The 21166-nt window shown below is 45.3% G+C and overlaps 1 protein-coding gene across 2 annotated transcripts; it reads left to right on the top strand.

The window, feature by feature from the left end:
- The first annotated feature begins 311 nt into the window (after nt 1-311).
- LOC113957895 (E3 ubiquitin-protein ligase RBBP6-like) lies at nt 312-14584 on the top strand. 2 transcript variants are annotated; one of them, XM_027665754.1, is made up of 11 exons: nt 312-599; nt 2243-2342; nt 3999-4035; nt 5290-5334; nt 7088-7176; nt 7294-7390; nt 8751-8890; nt 9766-9956; nt 11820-11923; nt 12359-12399; nt 14279-14584. In XM_027665754.1, the coding sequence occupies exons 1-11, from the start codon at nt 434-436 to the stop codon at nt 14505-14507; spliced, it is 1239 nt and encodes a 412-aa protein (XP_027521555.1). In that variant the 5' UTR covers nt 312-433; the 3' UTR covers nt 14508-14584. The 2 variants fall into 2 exon arrangements, with proteins under 2 accessions (XP_027521555.1, XP_027521554.1); XM_027665753.1 differs by having other exon boundaries at nt 8748-8890.
- The last annotated feature ends 6582 nt before the right edge of the window (nt 14585-21166 follow it).

Genomic DNA, 21166 nt, shown 5'->3' with positions numbered 1-21166 from the left:
GAAATGGTTTTAAACTGACAGAGGGCAGGGTTAGATTAGATATTAAGAAAAAAATGCTTCCCTGGGAGGGTGGTGAGACCCTGGCACAGGTTGCCCAGAGAAGCTGTGGCTGCCCCATCCCTAGAAGTGTCCAAGGCCAGGTTGGACGGTGCTTGGAGCAACCTGGGCTGGTGGAAGGTGTCCCCCCATGGCAGGGGGTGGACCTGGGTGATCTGTAAGGTCCCCTCTACCCCACACCATTCTGGGACTCCATGCCTCTATGATTTTTCCATAGTGCCCTTGGTCACGTGAGGTCACAGTGTGGGGTGGGGGGTGTTCTCCTGTGCCCTGGGTGTTTGTGTCCCAAAACACCCTCAGTGGAACACTGAGGCAGTGTCCCAGTCCCCCCAGCGAGGGGTCACTCCTGGCTGTGTGTGTGTGTGGCTGTGGGACCATGTCTCACGTCCACTACAGGTTCTCCTCCCTGCTGAGCTCTGACGTGGTCACCTTCCCCGGCCCCAGCATCGCCCTGGGCGAGCTCAAGCACCGCATCATGGCCTGCAAGAAGCTGAAGGAGGCGAACAGCGACCTGCAGATCCTCAATGCCCAGACCAATGAAGGTACCTGGGGATGGTGGGCATGTGTCTGGTCCCCACACAGTCACCCTGGGGCCCATCCAGCCTGGGGAGTGCATGGCACTGGGAGTGCGAGTGACTCCAGGGATTGAGCAGGGTGGTAAACCCAAACATGGGATTCACAGAATCATGGAATCAATTGGGTTGGAAGGGACCTCTGAGATCATCAAGTCCAACCCTTGATCCAACCCCGCTGTGGTTCCCAGCCCATGGCACTGATGCCACATCCAGTCTCATCCTAAAAACCTCCAGGGATGGAGAATCCACCACTTCCCTGGGCAGCCCATTCCAATGGCTGAGCACCCTCTCTGGAAAGAATTTCTTCCTAATATCCAACCTAAACCTCCCCTGGCACAGTTTAAGACCGAGCCCTCTTGTCTTACTGATAACTGCCTGGGAGAAGAGACCAACCCCCACCTTGCACATTGATGTGCAACGTAGAGTGATGACAAATTTTTCTGTTTTCCGGAATTTCTCAAGGTAAAATGATGATGAAATGTGGGAGGATATTTCAGCACAGAGAAGGCTGTGGGGACACACCAAAGCAGTCACCCAGTATCTCAAGAGGGTGTATTAAAAGCAGGGTTTTCCCATCTCAGGTTTTATGGGCTACTCTGTCATGGCAAACACCTTTACTGCAATAGTTTGAACAGCTGGGATTGTTTCCAGATGAAGTGACTTGTTACAATAATGGTTGATGTTTAGAACTGGTTTTTTATTTGGATTCTGTGATATCTGTTGAGTTTGACATTCCTAAACTGAGGGGCAGAGGGAGAGGCACTTGTTAATACAGCCAGATAGTGACAGGACAAGGGGCAATGGTTTTAAACTCACAGAGGGCAGGGTTAGATGAGATATTGGGAAGGAATTCTTCCCTGTGAGGGTGCTGAGGCCCTGGCACAGGTTGCCCAGAGAAGCTGTGGCTGCTCCATCCCTGGAAGTGTCCAAGGCCAGGTTGGGCTTGGAGCAACCTGGGCTAGTGGAAGGTGTCCCTGCCAGTGGCAGGGGGGAGGAACGAGATGATCTTTAAGATCCCTTTTGACCCAGAGCATTCTGTGATTCTGTGTTTCTATGACATTAAAGCAAACTGGGCAGATTTCTCTGAATCTGGCAGAGAAAGCTGAAAGCAATGGAAATGAACAGATGTGATCTGTCAGTCCCGAGCCCCAGCAGTGCAGGTGAACTGCTAAAGCCATGAAAAAGATGATGCAGAGGTTTCAGACTTTAGCCAGGTGCCTGTTTGGTTGCAGATAAGCTAGTCTGACTTTAGGGAGACTGCTGTGGCTCACTTTTCTCCAAAGATCTACTGGATTTGTAGACCAGCACAAGCAAAAGCAACTCAAGCCAGATCAGGAAAGAACCTCCTGAATTAGCAACTGTCTTTTAGTGACCTTGGAGAGCATTTTGCTGTTGGCATTCAAACTATTTACAAAAAAAAAGAAAGATTTTGTTATTTTAGTTTGATTATCAAACCTGAAGATTTCTTCAAAGGTTCTGTTTGTGTGTTGAGACAACCAAAGCACGATGTTGCATCTAAAATTTTGCTTTCAGATATCTAAAGGGATATTAATACCCATTCCCATGAATATCCATTCTCATGGGGTTTTTTTTCTTGTGTTTTTTTTGAGAATACACTGATGCCAATGCCCTGATCCTGAAGAATTCCTCAGTGATAGTGAGGAGAGTCCCTGCTGGAGCAGGTACAGCTGCCAGCAGAGCAGAAGCTAAGTGAGTACCCACGAAGCACTGGATTCCTTGTGACGGGTGTTAGTGTGTGAGCTTTTTTAGTGGATAATTCAGACTGTATATGTTAAAGCTGCAGTTATTTTGTGTTGTTATGCAGTAGATTTTAATGTATATGCCCCAAAGGCAGCAGATTTTTAGGCCTGCTGGGACATGGAGTTCAAACTCCAGCAATGGTGACTTTTAAGATGATTCTGTTGGGTTTGTTCTTGGGGTTGATTTTGCTGAGAGCCAAGTCACAGATCCTGTTCCCTTTATGTGGAGAGATTCTGTATTCTATGTGAATGCTTTTATTGCTTTTATAGTAAAGACAGCTATGCCTTGTAGGGTAAAGTTTGTTCCCCTTTCAGAAGGGTCTGATTATCAGTGTTTGACTCTTTCCTGCACTTGGGGAAGGGACAGACCTCTTGCAGGAGTACCTGCAGGATATGACAGGTATTCTCACATCCACACTAGCTGTAGATAAAAAACCAAGGGTTGCCAGCTGGTGACCTGTGCAAACAAGGATATTCATCCATAATTAATTCCTTTTAGCTTCCTGAAGACAATGTTCATTTCAGGCAAGAGAAAAAGAACCATACCCCCTAAACTGCACTGGCTTTTGTGTGAGTGCAACGAAGGAATAGTTAATCCTTTCCAATATTGAAATTCATAAGCAATTTAGGATGTTATGAAATGCTACAGGTTATCTTTCTGTGTCTGTTTGTACCTGTTGGGGTTTAGGAATGATATTCTCCAATTCACTACTCCCACTAAACACCCCCTGCCCACTCCAACGGGAGGAACAAAAGGCAAAGATCACAGGTTGAGATAAGAACAATTTACAGGAAAGAGCAGCGAGATAAGAAAACAAACAGTAACAGCAACAGTATTAATAACAAAAGGTGTAAGAAAAGTAATGATTCACACAGGAAAAAATCCCAGATAATAGACAATACTGGACAGCACTTTTGCTCTGCTGGATGGAACCCCTTCTCCCGGGAATAGAGTCCCTTCCCCCTGCCCTGGCAATGACCTGAGGGGGGACAGAATAACCTCTGGGCCCTGGCCACAGCCCCTCCTGGTTACTGCGAAAAACTAACCCTGTCCTGGCCAAAACCAGGGCAGCACCCTGAGCTGATCCCCGTGTTCCAAGTTTTAATTCTGGACAGAGAATCAGAGGTACTGATTACAATTACAGATATTCAAATGCAGTCCTGACTACAGGATTATTGTTGTCCTTTCTGTGTTCGTTCACACCAGTTCTGGTTCAGCTCCATCAGCACCATTTAATGTCCATCCTTCTGAAAGAGGTGCCTCTGCCCACAGTGAAGAGATATTATCAGCTTACAACTCTGCCATGTCTTTCTGGTGTTGATTCTCAATAAAGTACCCTGAGGAGTTACAGTGTGTCCCAAACAAACAGGACAGCAGCATCCTGGTCCCCACGAAGCATATCCAAGCAAACCCCCCTGTTTTTCTGAATTTATGTGTGGCCCTGCCTGTCATTGCTTCAGTGCTTTCAGACACTGCCCAGTGACTCTTGATGCCTCAGGGTTGTGCTCACAAACATGGCTTTGGTTTTAGGGTCTGGTTTCACTGCTTTATGCTGGGTGTGAGTGCTTTACTTTAAGTTCTGATCACCTTTATTTCTTCTTCTAGATGTCAAAGATATCCAGTGAAGGGAACACCAAAAGCAGTATGTAAACCCACAATCTCTCTTTTTTCTACACACCACACTTAATTCTAAACAATTAATACAAATCCTTGTACTAATTTTCCAAGCATTGATGTATTTTCCAGTCAAATACAGTATATGTTGTAAATGCAGCTGATTTGACTCAGCACAGTTTTTTTTCAGTAAAACCTGAGCCAAGCCAACATTTGCACAGTTCCCCAAGAGCACTGCAGCTCAGTCCTAACCAGACCTGGGGACTGCATTCCTGCCAGATGTTCCAGTTGGCATCTGGGAGGGACTTTGGTCTATTCTAGTAGTGGTTTTTGGGGCTTGGATGTGTTTTGTAAACCATTTCGATTCAAACAAATTACTCAAGTGTCTATAACTTCTTTTTTTAAATGTTAATGGAAATTGTTTCATAGATGTCAGTCTGGGTTATGTATGGCTGCAATGGAGAAAAAATAGAGGGCCATCTATTCATCATCAGTAAAAAATTGTCTTTGGTCTGATAGCAAGGAGAATAATACTAAATTCTCACACTTCTCAAACCAATGTGGGTAATATGGCCTGTGGTCTAATAAAAGACATGAAACCAGTCTCCCCTGGTTTTACAGGCTACTCTTTCATGGCAAACACCTTTACTGCAGTAGTTTGAGCAGTTGGGGTTTTTTCCAGACGAAGTGGTGCATTACAGTGATGGCTGATGTTCAGAGCTGGTGTTTTTCTTTGGATTCTGTGGGAACTGGTGAGTTTGGCACCTCTGAACTGATTGCCAGGAGGGCAGAGGTGACGTTTCAGGGCTGCTACACCTGTGCCTGATCGTGACAAACAGCTCCACTGTGCTCAGAAAAGCATCTCCACCTGCATTTATAAGTGATGAGGCATTAATTGCACTGGAAATAAGTTTCCTGTAGGGATGTTTCCTTATCAAATAGCCTTCAATGGTCTTAATATCCTTTTTAGCTGAAAACTGACATCTCTCTTACCCCTTCAACTTCTGCACAGTTGTGAGCATTTGACAAGGGTCCCTCTCTGAGATGTTCTGAGCAATAAGTTGATCTCAGGCAGGTTTGTTTCTTTCAGCTTCTTTTCAGAGGCTTTCCTAATCTGTCATGAGGTTGGACTTTGCTTTGAAGAAACACCCATGGCACGAGGATGGAAATGCCTTTTTCAGTGGCAGAGCCTGTAGTGCAGACTTTCAGACCACTGGGGAGGTTAACTATTGCCATGTTTTGGTTGTAGAACTTGAATATGTGTTTAATTTTTTTTTAACAGATTGCTGACCCTTCTGTACCTCTTCCTCTGGCCCAGCTCATTGAGGTAGAGATATTATTCTCAAATGCTAAAAGAAAAAATATGTTTGCTTCATATTTTTTAAATCTTACACTGTGTTCTATAGCTGGATAACTGTTGTAACGAGAACAAAACTTTATTTTTAGTAATTTTAAGTATTTATTTTAAGTTTAAAATGTGTGTATGTTTGGGTACTCTCCTGGGAGAAGTTCCCAGTTTGGGAAGATAGAAGGGGAGCACCTTATCAGCCCCAACATGATGCTGCAGTATCACTCACCTTCAAGACACAAAGAAGCAGCACTTCAGCAGCTGTTTACTATTTCATTTCATTAATTTTGTGCTTAAAACTAACACAGCAGCAAGTCCTTTCTTCTGATAATAAAGGCTGAAGTTCATTTCCTAAAAAAAGAAAAGTCTGCCCACTGGTAATGTCTTCCCTCCTCCACTGCAGAAATCACACTGTACATTGGCCAAAAGGAAAAAAGATAAATCAGTTTGGAAGGCAGCCACCAAAAGAAATTGGTCTTCACTGGTGTTGCCCTTAAAGATGTTGTTGCCTCTGTAAACTCATGTGAAGTTTTACTCTAGTGATGGTTTGCAGACTGGCTCAGCACGGAGGCCACATGCTCTAAAACATTTTCTATTCTATTATTTCTCTGCACCAAATGCCATATTTGAATTTTGGTCTATTCTAGTAGTGGGTTTTGGGGCTTGGATGTGTTTTGTAAACCATTCTGGTTCAAACAAATTAGTCAAATGTCTATAACTTTTTTTTTTTTGAAATGTCAGTGGAAATTGCTTCATAGATGTCAGTCTGGGTTATGTTGCTTGGAAAAAACACTGTCCTCAAAACAATCACAAAATAAACTGTTGGCCTTACTTGGTTTGTTCTGTGAATAAAAGCAAAGCCCTGAGTGGTTGGGTGCTTGAAGGTCCAAACCACTCATTTACTCCCTTAGGCCCTGCTTGTATCTGGACTAGTGTGTAATAAAATCATTTCAACAAATATTATTTAGAAAAAAAAAATCAGCTGGCTTCAATAATTTGAAGATGTGGTTGTGCAGAGGGTTTCTATGACAAGGTGGATGTGAAAAAGACCATCTTGACTGCAAAAAACCTGCAGATTGTGCTTTCTGCAGTTAAATGACTGAATAGGAAGAAGTTGGGGACTGTGCAGTTGGACTGCCTGCAGCACACCATGGTCAGGCTGCTGAAAAGAATCTCTGGCTTGCTGAGCAATTATGAAAAGCTTGGGTTTTTTTTAATGCTTCTGTGTCTGAAGCTGAATTTCAGCAAGCAAAACCAGCTGCCCTGCCTCTGCAATGGGGTGTCCTCTTAATGCTGCAAAACGTAACCCATGCTGCTTGCACCCAACTTTCTCAATTAGAAGTGCAGCAGAGACCTTCTTCCAATAATCTGGAGCTTAAAAATCAGTTTTAAAAATACTGGATTGTACAACTTTTTCAACACATACCTTCAGTCCTCTTGGAAGCAAATTGGGCTAGTTACCCAGGACTTGCTGCTGGGTACAAACAGGGCCCAAGGCTCTCAGTGCCCCAGACTGCTCTTTCCAAGTGGGTTCCCAGGCTCAGAAACATCATGGAATGGTGCAAGGACTCCCCAGCAGATCCTCAGGGCAGCTCTGTTTTACATAAGCAGCTGTTTTCATCCAACCACAGCCAGCTGCTCTTTCCAGGGCTGGTGTGAGTGGGGTCATCTTTGGCTGTGGGGGCTCAAAAACGTTCCTAAGGTGTGTGTCCAACCCTTCCCTGCTGTGCAGAGCCCCAGCCTGGCTGAGACCAACGTTTCTGAAGAGGAGAAGATCAAAGTCATGATGATGCAGTCCTGCTCTTACTACGACCCCAGCAAGTAAGTGTTGATTATGTCAAATCTGGTCGTCGAAGGCGACGGAAAAATGGTAGAGAGGTTTTGAAAAGGGAGACACGTGCAAGCCTTTTCCTTTTTTTTCCCCCCAAAAACCTACAGTTACCTGAAGGTGCCCTTGGGTCCACTCCCACCAACCAATACTTGCTTCAAATGCGGACAACAAGGTCACTGTAAGAAGAAGTGCCCAAACACAGGGGTAAGACTGGGGAGAATTTCTGGGCTTAATGCAGTTTTTATAATTTTTTTACCTTGGTAATTATGCAACAAACACATGAAGGGTTGTTTCTCTTGCGTGGAGGTCAATAATGCTGAGATGATCCCAGCTTGGGGGCAAGAAACTGCAATGCTTTATTGGACTTACAAGTTCATATTTAAAGGGTTTAGGGTCTATATATTCAGCAGAGAGTTGTAACTATTACAATTATTACAAATAGGGGTTTTCAGGGGATGACGTAAGGGGAAAACCTGGGTTAACAAATTTGGGGTTTTACACATACATCATAGGGGAAAACCCATTTTATCTTGGGGGAATTACAGAGGGAAAAAGGTATTTGGGTTTACAGAAGGCAAGGATTAAGGGAACACAAAGGGAGAGATAAACCACAAAAGGTCTTCTGCACAGGTTTGGTGAGATCAGGGTGCTGACTCTCTGGACAGGGCATGTGATAACATTATGCAAAGAGTCTCCTCACATCCTGCTGGAGAAGGCAGGAAAAATCCACAGGGATGAGGTCAATGAAGAGGGTTTTTCCCAGCTGCTGTAGCCCATGGCTTTTTGCAAAGATCACTCAAGTCTCTCTCTGCAGATATTATATTTTGGGATCCAACACTCTTGGGGTGAAATACAAAGGTTATGTGCCAATGTTGTAACACTCTTCAAAATTCATGGGAGACCTGATGTTATCAATGAAAAATTTCCTTTTTCCTAGGTCACAGGCATTAAATATGCCTGTAGATCTCTCTCTGTGAGAGACACATATTTTTATATATTGAAATGTATATATATATTTATAAATATTCTGAAAATTTTGATGGTTTAAACTCTTTTCAATGACAACTCGTGGTATTTGATATTTTGTTTAAAAACACAATGTTTCTGTGGACCCCATCTATTGAATATTTGTGTGTTTTCATTGCACAGGGCTCTGGCTGAGTATTCACACCCTTTAATGTTTAAATGTGTGTGCATGGGGGGTGAATTCAGCCTCAGCTGTAGATGGGGAATAGAAGTTTTCCCCAGTGACTGATTCAGAGCCCTGGAAGAGGAATGGGTTTGTGTCCCTTCTCTGAGCCAAGGGGTATTTCACCTGAAATTAAGTCCAAGGACGTCAACTGAGTTCAAAACACTGCTTCAGCCTCTGGAACATCCTGGCAAATTCATTATATATCCATGATTATTCCCATATTGATTCTGGGAAATAAGTATTTTGATGGAGCAACCCCTATGTTAGGTAGAAGGAGAGGATTAAAAGTTTTGCCACTTCAAATAATCATTGAAACATCATTCTAAGTGTGGGTTTTAAGGTCAGCTACGTCTGCATTTCTTCTCTCAGCAGAACAAAAACATTGAGGATGTTCCCAGGATTAAAAGGAGCTCAGGGATTCCAGCGAGTTTCATGGTGGAGGTGAAGGACCCCAATGCAAAGGGAATAATGATAACCCCCAAGGGAAAATATGCTATTCCAATCATTAATGTGTAAGTATGGAATTCATTGGACTGATCCAAAAGGGAACAAGGTGAAACCACGTGGAAACATCTGAGTGCCAATGTCACCACAGTGGCAGCAAAAAGGAGGGAGAAGGACTTTTTATATGGGCAGATAGGGACAGAACAAGGGACAGTGGTTTTAAACCAACAAAGGGCAGAGTTAGATGGGATATTGGGGAGGAATTCTTCCCTGGGAGGGTGGGGAGGCCCTGGCACAGGTTGCCCAGAGAAGCTGTGGCTGCTCCATCCCTGGAAGTGTCCAAGGCCAGGTTGGACAGGGCTTGGAGCAACCTGGGCTAGTGGAAGGTGTCCCTGCCCATGGCAGGGGGAACTAAATGGTCTCCAAGGTCCCTTTGAACACAAAACATTCTATGATTCTCTGATCTGTCATTATGGGTGTGCTTATGCATTTTAAAAGGCACTTGGTAGCCCTTCTGTTTGTCTGTCTTGAATCTCCTTTGGTAGAAGCTTTAACACAAACTTCTCCTGTTTATAAAATGTATTTACCCAGAGACCAGCTTTATCACGAGTCTGTAATTTACCCTCTAGCAAAAGGAAGGTGGAATTCATTTCATCTCATTTCTAGCTGTCAAAAAGTTATTTTTCTACCCTGAGCTCATTTTTTAGTTGATGCAATGACGGGAGAGTTTTGTAGAAGGAAAATTGTTTCGCCCTCCCCCTTCTCATATTAAGGCTACAAAAAAGCAGATTAAACCAAATGCCTGCAGTTTAGGGGGCTAAAGTGGACTGAGAAGAATTCAATCTGTTACTTTCCTTTGATAAAACCCAAAGCATGGAAAAGTTTTCCTTTATACACCTTTACCTTTTTTCTTTTTCCTTCCCCTCTCCCCACCCCCCTTCAGGGAAGCTTATGCCAGAGAAAAGAAGGAAAAGCCTCCCCTTTTACAAGAGGAACCAGCCTCTTCCTCCTCCTCCTCCTCCTCCTCCTCCTCCCCAGCTCCCATTCCAGATAAGCTGTCATGTGTCATTTGTAGAGAGATAATGACTGATGCAGCTGTAATTCCCTGCTCTGGAAGAAGTTACTGTGATAATTGTAAGTGTTAACCCCACATTTGTAAATTCAGAACATCACACCTGATCTTCTGAAAGCAGAAACTGGATGGAACAAAATGATTGTGTTACCAGTTCTAATTAATACTTCAGTCTACCCTGAATAGGAAAGGACTTGTCTCATGCAAAGAGAAAAAGAAAAAAAAAAAGAAAAAAACAGGAAGCATTTTTCCCTTTGCTGTGATTTAGGTGTGGTATTCCCCAATTTAGTGTTCCCACTGAAACACTCCAAACTTGCTCACTCCCCATCCTCATCCCTCTCCCCCTGCAGTAGGATGGAGAGGAGAACTGGAGGCACAAAAGGTAAAGATCACGGATTGAGATAAGAACAATTTACTAGGAACAGTGATGAATTAAGAAACAAGCAGTAGCAGCAACAATATTGAACAACAGAGTGTACAAAGTAGGCAAACGATCCCCACGCAGAGCCTGGTGCCACCCTGACCACTCTCTCTGCCACCACCCTGACTGGAGGGGTCCCCCCCATCTCTTTTTTGCCTAAAATCAAAGAAAAATTCTCTGGACAATTTTAGTATAAAAAGACAGAGAGCTGGTCTTTAATTAAAACTACTTAAGGTGCATAAAATACATTTTTGCACAAACACACAGGGTAACTTCTACAATTTTATGACACTAGCTAATTATCATATCCAATGGGATTCACCCATCCCGAAAATTGTTCATCCCCCAGGACCTCCCTCAGGCACTCCCTCAGGCCCACCTCCCTGAATTGGGTGGATGGTCTTCTACCTTACTCCATCTTCCTCTACCTTCCTCCACCTTCCTCCATCTTCCTCTTCCTCATGGTGTTCTGTCCTGCTTAGAACCAAGGATTCTGGGCCTTCTGAATAGCTTTGACTAAAGTTATATCAAGGAATGCACTGGTTATATCTTGTCCTTGTACACTCTCTACAGACTAGATGTCCTTTAGCTTGCTAAAGATCTCTATTGAAATCCTTGACTAGAAACATAAGCAATATTTTGGAATTTGGTACAAAACTATTTAGTTAAAAGCTCCGTCCTAAAATTACTAAAAAGTGCTAAAAGCTACATTAAAATCTACATACTTATGGATCTTAAGGCATCATTTTGTGTATGGTGTGAGGTGGTATAGAATAACCCCAGGGTCCTGGCCATGCCCTTCCTGGATGTTACTCAGCCCTCATTCTAAACCATCTGGGTCATGTCATCTCCATGGTCAGTGCCCATCCCTCCAAGATGCCTGTGGAGTTCCTTTAGCCCATGGCTGTGTGTTCTATCCATCCCAGATGTCTGCCAGGGCAGGAGGGTGGGCTGGTGGTTGTAAAAGTGCATCAGGAGCTCATGGCTGGTGTATCTGGAGCAGTCCCTGCTCTTTGTCCATGGGAGTGGACACCGGGGCAGTGTCGTTCAGCAGCCAACATCACACAGTCCAACATTACAGACTGTTCTCTCCCAGGGATCAAATCCCATTAAGGTTCACATCGTGCCTCCCTGTCCCTCTGCACTGTCCACCAAGTGGACTCAGGTCCTTGAGCAAAAACAATCCCACGGATGGGTTTGCCCTTGGTTGAGGCAGGACTGACCCAAACTGTCACTGTGAGACAGGAGAGTGGAGACACAGCCTCGACATCTTCAAATGCCACCACAGCTAAATGTCAGAACTGTAGAGTTATTTGTGGCATATCAGAAACTGTCTCCACTGTTGAACCTTTAGAGCCTCATGTTGCCAATTCAACACCCTATTGACCCATTTTCAAGACCATATTCACCCATTAATCTTGTACGTGTTTTTACAATTGGTGAGAACCCCCAAAATTTCTTTAGTTTGTCTAAAACCTGTTTTGATTGTTCTAATTATACACAGGTATTAGAACAGCATTGCTGGAATCAGAGGGATACACCTCCCCAACATGCCATCAGACAGGTGTTTCTGCTGATTCTTTAAATGCCAGCCAGCTCCTAGGCCAGGTAACGATGACTTTTATTTAAACTCTTTGTAAGAAAAGCCATTTGTAAAAAGCAGAAAGGGAAATAAATATTAATTTACATCTCCTTCAGCAGGGCTAAATTGAATAAGGCTTAATTTATTTCTCAAACACATTTTCTGCCATTACAGAAGCAGACAGCTCTTTAGACATGGTCTGGCAAACCCAGATCACACTTTTGTTGAACGTGGTCCCCTCACTTCCCAACCTGGTGTTAACACTTTAAATACAGGTGCTCTGGGTTACCACTCATTGCTAACAGTGTTTTGTGGGATGTGTTCCTACATCTGCCATCAAATTACTTTTGGATTGACAGCAGTTACAGCAGTACACAAGCAATTCTCCTCTGTGGAGACTTTTGTTCATAGGTCTACTGAAGTTTCATGGTACCTGTTTGTGAATGTTCTTCTGCCTCTAGGCTGGGAATGACTTCCAAAGTGGCAAACCGACCTGGGAACTGTAAGTATTCCACAGAAACACAATATTTTGAACTTGTGATTTATAATGAAATAAGTATGCACAGATAGTTGTGGAGAATAAAAGTGGTAATTAATTTTTGAATGGCTTAATTTGAGTGGGCTTTCACAAAGGGGATCTGTGCTTACAGTAAGATTATTTAAAATAAAACTCCAGCATATGACTGAAAAGAGGACTCTGAGGTCTTTTTGGGGAAACCATAAGTACATATAAAAAATAAACATAATTAAAGGATGAGGTGGAAAGCTGCCCTTTTGATTCCTGACTGAAGAAGGCTGAAGAAATTAATTTCCCAATAGAAATCAGTCTCCAACATTCTTTCTTTAACAACTTAGTTGATTCTGATTGAGCAAATTACTGGAAAAGTCAAGGCTGTTATTTTATGCCCATTTTGAACACCTTCAATTTAGTCATCCCAAAGAGCCAGGCTCCTTTCTCAGCTGGAGAGGGAGGAGTCTGGTTTATTTACTTAGTCCTTCCTTTTGGTATATTTGCTAGAAATGGATTATAAGGGTGCATTGTGTTTGTAAAATCTTATAGAGAAATCAAAACAAACCCCAGAATCCATCCCACACATGGTCTAAAAATCTCAAATTCAGTAAGCAAGAAAATAGCACCTGAGGGAACAGCACAGGGAGCCTCTGTGGGAGAATTAAAAGGAGTTTGAGAGCAGATAAGTTAATATCTGCTCAGGTCTGAGGCTGTGGAGTGTGAGGTGCTGGGTGAATCCAGGAGGGGCAGAGGAGCCCTGGGCACAGGGGAGTCTCCCTGGAGCACAGGCAGCCTCCCCCACAGGCACAAAACTGAGTGTGAAAAGAGAGAAGCCTGAGGGAACTGCTGGGGGGAGGATGTGGCAGGCAAGGATGAGGATCTGGAAATGAGGGGAGTCTCAAGGGAACAGGCAGCTGGAGAAAAATGAGAAAATTGAGAACACAAAACTCTTACCCACAGTGATACCCCTCCATTCACCTTCCTCTTTAAAATCAGGGCAGAGAGCAACAAACAGGGACACAAGTTTTGGGGTTTCTTAGGAAAGAAAACCTGATGTTTGTTATCTCCCAAAATCACTTGGGCAGGAGTCTGTATTACAGGTGTCTGTGGGTGATGCTGTCAGAGCCTCTCCCAGAGTCAGGGCACTGAGTCACCTTCCCAGAGGCCAAGTTTAGAAGCTTTCAGAAATCATTTTTCTCCAGTGTGGCCACTGGCCTTGGTTAGAGCAGAGGGCTGTGCCAGAGGTTTCTCAGACATCTGGCCAACAGAGCACTCCTCTGTGTCAGCTGCACTACCAGCATTTGTCATCCTGTACAAACTGACAGATGAGGAGTGAATTTAGGCTGAGGTGGCATTTTAAAATGGAGCTCTGCTCTTCAGGCTGAATCGTGTTTTCTCCGTGGCTGGTACTACACTGCAGCCATTCAGACTTGCTCTTTTTGCTTCTTCCTGCAATAAAAATGATTCCAGCTGCATGTAAGTGCAGAGCAGTGACAGCTTTGTGCATTCTGTACCAGCAGAGGCCAGTGTCACCCCCCTAAATCCACCCATGGCTCTGGCAGTTCAAGTGACACAAGAGAGTGGAGATAACCTGACCTTTCCTGGGTGGGTTTGCACTCACAGAGCAGCAGCTGTTCTACCTTGTCAGAAGAAACTTTTACGTTACCAAGTTCTTCCAGGGGCAGCAGCCAGTGATGCCATTATTGGCAGCAAGATGAAACAAGCTTTGACATAATCATATGAGGAGGGGAAAAAAAATAAAAACCCACACCAAATTTGGGCAGAAAACAACAGGGAAGAGTGACTGTTTCAAATTAAGTTCCTTTTTTTTTTGTTTTGCTTTGTTTTGTTTCGTTTCACCCCCATACAGAAAACTCCATTCAAGGCCAAGGTCTCCAGGTGTGAGAGGTGAGCCTGTGAAAGCAGATTCTGTGATTTTCAAACCCAAAGCAAGAAATGGTAAGAGGAAGAGGAAAGCAAAAGTGACAGTACAAAGACAATTCAATCAAACCAGCTCGAGCTTCCCAAGACAAAGTGGACACCAACATGGAAAACGTCCTCGACTGGAACCTCCTGTGAAGGAGGTGAAGAAGGAGTAGCCAACCTTATGTTCTTAATTCATCTTCCTACTATCCCTTGTAAAGCATTTCTGAACAATAAACAACATAGTCTAGAAAAAACCCTGATTTAGTGTGGTTTTATTTACATGTGCTGTATATCACAAGCCAGGGCAGGTCACTGGACATTAACTTGGTTGTCCACTACCTCAGGTGGCTGCCTTTGACATGGGTTTTCTTTCTCATTCTGTATGCATCAAAAAGCCCAAGAAAATAAGAAAAAATCTTGAAAGGTAAAAATAAAAAGAGGCAATAGTTGTAAAAGAAATAAACCCCAGGAGATGTGTCACAGATGAGTTGCAGGAGTCTCTCATATTGCCATGGCTGACGAAAGAGCAAAAGGTGGCTGGGCTGGGTTTGGCTGGGGCAGAGTTAATGTCCTTCCCAGGGGCTGGCATGGGGCTGTGTTTTGGATTTGTGCTGAACACAGGGATGATAATGGAGATGTTTTTGTTATTGCTGAGCAGTGATCACAGAGAGCCAAGGCCTTTTCTGCTTTTCATACTGGTGAGGGGGCTGGGGGTGCATGGGAGGCTGGGAGGGGACAGAGCCAGGACAGATGGCCCAAACTGACCAAAGGGATATTCCAGACCACAGGACATCATGCTCAGTGTATTAAGTGGGGGGAAGAAGAAATCAGGGGGTATGTTTGGAGTGATGGTGTTTGTCTTCCCAAGTCACCATCACACGTGAGGGGGCCCTGCTCTCCTGGAGGTGGCTGAACACCTGCCTGCCCATGGGAAGCAGGGAGTGGATTCCTGGTTTTGCTTTGCTTCCGTGTGCTGCCTTTGCTTTCCATGTTAAATTGTCTTTATCTCAACCCATCAGTTTTCCAGCTTTTACCCTTCTGACTCCCTCCCTGGTGGGGGAGTGAGTGGCTGTGAGGGGCTTGGGTGCTGGCTGGGGCTCAACCATGACATTAGCTGAAAAACTCAGGATGCAGGAAGTATGATTCCTCTCCCTGTTTTCAGGTTTCTCAGTCCTTGAAAGGAGACTTGCAAGCCCTCTACGGTTTATTTTCTCCTCCAACTCCAAAGCAAGCTCTTTATCCTTTCATCCCAACATTGCTGCCATACAGCTTTGAAAATGGAAGGATTAAGGGTGAACAGAGTATTTTTTAGGAGGGGGGTTGTGAGTGGGGTGTTGAATGGATGAGCTTCTTTTTTCTTCTCTAACAGTTTTAGGGGACATTGGCAGGAGAAATCATTTCACTGGCTTCTTTACAGATCACTGCTCAAGCTGACGTCACACCTAACTTTGAGAAAATTTTACAAAGGCTTCACCCCTTGCCCTGAACTCCAGAGAAGAAAGGAGTCCATGCCTCTACAACCCTCTAGCTCAGTAAGGTGGTCACAGGGGTCCTCCTGCACCCCCTCCAAAGGGAACAGCACCCATCTGCTTCCACTGAAAAAAGTATATCCCCCCCAGACCCTCTAAAACAGGCCTTGGGTTTGCTGTGCAAACTTAAAATCTTTCAGGAAAGAAATAAAAAGAGCCCCAGGTTTCCAACATTAACTTTCCTACATTATTTGAAGAAACAGTGGGAATTCTGTGGGAAAATGTGACACCTGGAGAACTTTTACTTGCAGCAGGGTTCACTGCTCAGCTGCTCATTCTGTAGCATGGCTTGAAGTTGGCTTCCTTACTAGATGTCAGTGCTTCCATGTAGGGTTGCTTTACCTCTGTGATCCATAAGGAAAGTGCCAGTTGTACTTGTTACAGAGTTTTTGCTGCCAAATCTTTCCCAGCATCTTAGACCTGAGGCTCAGGTGAGCTAGGGTTTTTTGAGGTATGGAGCTGCACAGACGTATAAATTCTCCAATAATGCAAATATTAATACCCAGAAATGTTTAATGCAAAGCAGATAACTCCAGGTGAAGAACTGGGGGATGTAGTCCCGACTGCACTTGGTCTATGTGTATTAAGTTCTCTTTGTGGGTGTATTTTATGATGAGATCACCAAGCTTCAGTGATTTTTTTTTCCACCAAGTTTCAGTGATTTTTTTTTTCTGAGGACACGTACTTGTTTTTCCACACAAGTACATGTCCTCAGAAACGCTTGATTTTCTCAGAGGCACTTCACTCACATTCAGCAGCTGGGAATCCCAAAGATAACAATCCTTTCTCTCATGTGCTCGTGCTCTACCAGGTGTTCAAGCCCAGTGAGTGTTTGTGTCAGTGGGTGGTGAGAACTCGCGTGTTTTTGAAAGGTTTCTACGGGATAAAGGAACGTAAGTGATGGCGTTATGTCTGACTTTTTAAAAATTGTGTTTAACGTGTTATAATAACACACGAAAAGCGCTTGGCTTTTACCTGTGCCCTTTCAGCTCTCGGCCAAACCACCACACGGTGGCGGTGAGGACTCGCAAAAGGAGTCAGTGCGTGAGGACCAAACCCGCCAAAGTGCAGATCCAAGCGGAAAGCATCACTACCCTGGAAGAAACTACGTCAGGACAGAAAGGTTTGCCCGACCTTCCCCCTTCGTGTGCAAACTCTTATTTGCACCACACTCGAGAGGCAGCACGGACTCCTTTCCAGTTGTATGCACTAATAAATTTATTCACTCTCGCAGAATTCAGCTACATAATTGAAAACATCCCGCAAAACCAGAGCTCGCTGAAGGGCCTCATTGTTCACACCCGGGGCTGCCCCACCTGGGAGGTGACTCCCCTCCGTGCTCCCAGTGCCCTCCCACTGCTCCCAGTGTCACTCCAATAATTCCATGATTCCACCTCTTCCTGGGGCTTTTCTCTTTCCACAATGTGTCGTGGGGCTGCTGACAATGGGAATCCCACAGCCAGGAGCACTGCAAAGCTCCTCAGTGGTGTGGGCACAATGAAGAGCTCAGAAAGGCTGAGTGTGACTCTGGCTGCCTTCTGATGGGGAACTGCTCTGCTCCTCCCAGTCCTCTCCACTACCTGAGAAGAGGGAGTGATGTAACTTTGCTCTAATATCACCTAAAATCTTTGAATGGGGTTCTGAGCAACCTGGGCTAGTGGAAGGTGTCCCTGCCCATGGCAGGGGGTGGAATGAGATGAGCTTTAAGGTCCCTTCCAAACCAAACCATTCTGAGATTCTATAATCTACTACTGAGGTGTCTTACTGGTATAACAGGGTGATCCTAAGGCTCTGGTAAGGGTAAAGAATTTCCTCTAGCCTGAAATCATAGAATCATGGAATCAGCTGGGTTGGAAAGGACCTCTGAGATCATCAAGTCCAACCCTTGATCCAACCCTGCTGTGGTTCCCAGCCCATGGCACTGATGCCACATCCAGTCTCATCTTAAAAACCTCCAGGGACGGAGAATCCACCACTTCCCTGGGCAGCCCATTCCAATGGCTGAGCACCCTCTCTGGAAAGAAATTCTTTCTAATATCCAACCTAAACCTCCTCTGGCACAGCTGAAGGCCGAGCCCTCTTGTCTTGCTGAGAGTTGCCTGGGAAAAGAGACCAACCCCCAGCTGGCTCCCCCCTCCTGTCAGGGAGTTGCAGAGAGTGAGGAGGTCTCCCCTGAGCCTCCTCTTCTCCAGGCTGAACAGCCCCAGCTCCCTCAGCCTCTCCTCATAGGACTTGTGCTCCAGTCCCTTCCCCATCCTTGCTGCCCTTCTCTGGATCTGCTCCAGCCCCTCAATATCCTTCCTGAGCTGAGGGCCCAGAACTGGACACAGCACTCCAGGGGTGAAGCACTGCCTGCCCTAACTCCTTCAGCCTGGAGGTGGGGATCTGCTCAGACATCTTGTCTTCACGGCCCCGAGGGTGCAGATGTCAGCAAGAAAGTCTCTTCAACAGAGAGACCTGGTCTTGTCTGCAAGCACCACCTTCTCCCTCCTCCGTGGGGCACCGGTGAAGTCACTGTTTCATCACCATTAGGGCAGCCTACGTGGCTGCTGTGGGCACTGACATCATGTCATGTGCCTGGGTGAGATGTTTGTCATGAGAACAGGGAAAAGTTTTCTCTAATTAATGCTAATCGTAGTACAGACTGGAGGTTTGCGTGCCACATTCCTGTTAGATTGAAAGCCAGGGATGCTGAGGCACTGGGAGCTGCCAAATTTAGAGAAATACCAATTTAAAAGGCGAGGTCCAGGGTGGAACATTCATACTTTTTTTCTTTCCTACTCAGAATAAAGGTTGTCACTGAAATCAGCGGCAAAAATGTTGATTGTGGTGTCAACCCTTAAAATCGGTGTTCAGGGAGGAGGGCAGGCAGATGGGAATGTGCTCTCTGGGCCAGTGTCAGCAAGTCCAGACCACTGCCAGAGCCACTCCTTTATTCTGCCCCTGTTTCAGTGCACTAAACTGGGGAGGTGCCTTGGAAACTCCTCCATTAATCACTTCACCGACTGGTTAGACACAAATAAAAAGCAGCTGAGCTTCCATGAAGGTGAGAGAGAAACACAAACTGATTTTTGCTAAGATTAGGATCTTCCAAGAGAAGATTTCAACCCAAAATAGAACTGCTATTTTGGATTTTTGCACCCCCTGAATCCTTTCCCCTGCTGTAGGTGTAGGGAATGCTGAAATTCCCTGTTTTGAGCCCCAGCATCAGAGGTTGTTTCCAATTATTCACCAAAGCAAGGCACTGAGGGTGCTGGATATTCAGGACACAGGATATGGACAAGGCTGAATCCATTGGTGTTGGGATAGTCTTGATAAAATAAATGTGAAGCCACAAGAACTTGCAGCCTTTTGTTCCAGGACGAGAGGAAATTGTTCTTTTGGACCTTCTCAACTGTCCTGGGGCTTTTAGATCAGTGTTGGGCACTGCTGCAAGTGTGGCTGGATCAGGAAATTTTGGGGGAGGACTTGTTGTACAGTTTGGATGAACTCAGCCCCTCCTGCCCCTCCCTTTTGCCCTGAACATCTCACTCAGCTAAAAGCTTCCTCAGCCAGGGAGATGCATTTGGGGCAGCCAGACAATGCTGTCTAAGGGAGATGAATCTGTGAGTGAGTGCAAAAAACATTCAGGGCATGGTTTTTCCTTTATTCTCCATTGCAGGAGTTGATATTTGTGGACATGCAGTGGTCTGTGTGAGCAGCAGCTCCCCTCCAGATCCCAGCTGGTTAATCCTGCCAGCACAGCAGCACCAGCTCATCCAATGAGCTCACGTGCCAGTGCTTCAGCTCTGAGAGCTGCGCCTCTGATTCTGAGGTGATTCATTGCCCCACAGAAATGAATTCCTCAAAGTCTTTCTCTTGAAAGGACTTGCACCTCAGAGTCTGTGTGTGGGTTAGGAACACACTGGATTCCCAGAACAAGGCAGCCCTGAGGTCACATCTTTGCCACTGCAGATCTGTGAAAGAATGGTCTGATCTGGTGTCAGCTCAATGCTCAAATATTCCACCTTGGGGAGGCAAGAGAACCTCTTGGCATCTGCCAGCCTGTTCCTGCTGTGTCATGGCTGTGCAGCTGGGGCAGCTCCTGGATCATTTTAATGGCAAAGGAAGAAGATCCTATTTGGGGTATTGCCCTGTGTTCTCAGGCACACAGATTCCTTTGTTTCTTTTGGCTAATGGAGCTTCAAACTGGCCCACCCTGGATGCTCTGTTTGCTCAAGGCCAAGCTTGGCTTTGTCCCCAAAGCTGGGATGAAGAGAGGAGGGAGAGATGAGCAGGATCCCCCAGTTTGGAGTGGTTTCTGACACAGGGACGGAGACATGGAAAGTGCCAAAGAGCATGGGGGCATTTGGCCTGGTAAAACAACACACCTAAAACTCAGGGCATCCCTTAGGGACACACACCATCTGTGTCCCATCCTGGGGCAGAGCAGAGAGGGGACGAGAAACAGCTTCTGCATCTCCACAGCAGGATTTCCCCATCACTGTTTATGCCACCTGAGCCACACCTATTCAGACCACCTGGATTTCTCCCACATTTCAAGCCCCACCTTGGAGGTCTGGGTACCTCACTCTGACACAAAGCTCACCCAGGGCTGTGTAACAGGCTTACAATTCAATTATTTTTTTAACTCCTTGCCCCTCCATGAGGAGCAGTCCAAGGGTTTGAAAGCCAGGGAGACGTGGCAGCACCTGCTAGGAGGGAATAAGCAGGTGGAGGCTTGGCTTCCCTCTGCTTTTCCTAAGCACTTTGTACCTAGTGCTTAGATAAACACCATTTACTTCTTGGTGCTGCAAGACTGGGCAAGGAGGTAAAACACATGGATTTACACATGGATTTACACATGGATTTACACATGGATTTACGAACTGTCTCAACAGTACAGAGATGCAATTAGGAGTCAAACATGGCCTGTGTGGCCTGATCCGTGGGTTTGGTTTGGGGTTGCAGTGGCAGAGCTGTCCAGCTGTGTTTGGAAAGCAGTGCAATAACGAGTCACACTTCTGGCTCCCTGCTCCTGCTGCTGATTTAGGGGAGGAGGGGTTGAACCCAAGGCTGGAAGCAGTGGGAATGCTGGTGCTTCTGCAAGGCTGGCTCTGGTTTTTTTTAACCCAGGTCATGGAGTTGGGCATCAAAGTTTTACTTAAGCTCAGGAGCTTTGTGTGCCTTACCACGAAGTAAGTGGGTTTCAAGTGCCACATCCCTCTTGTACCCCATAAGCAGCTCAGAGCAGCTTCTGGGATCAACCCTCTCACTGCAGTTAATTCTTAGGTGTTCCTTGCACTAAAGAGTAGATGGAAAAT

This window comes from Corapipo altera, unplaced genomic scaffold (genome assembly GCF_003945725.1).
Source record: "Corapipo altera isolate COAL_440 unplaced genomic scaffold, ASM394572v1 202, whole genome shotgun sequence".
Classification (NCBI taxonomy): domain Eukaryota; kingdom Metazoa; phylum Chordata; class Aves; order Passeriformes; family Pipridae; genus Corapipo; species Corapipo altera.
Note: the sequence above shows the minus strand (reverse complement) of the source record. Positions and strands in the feature narration are given on the sequence as shown.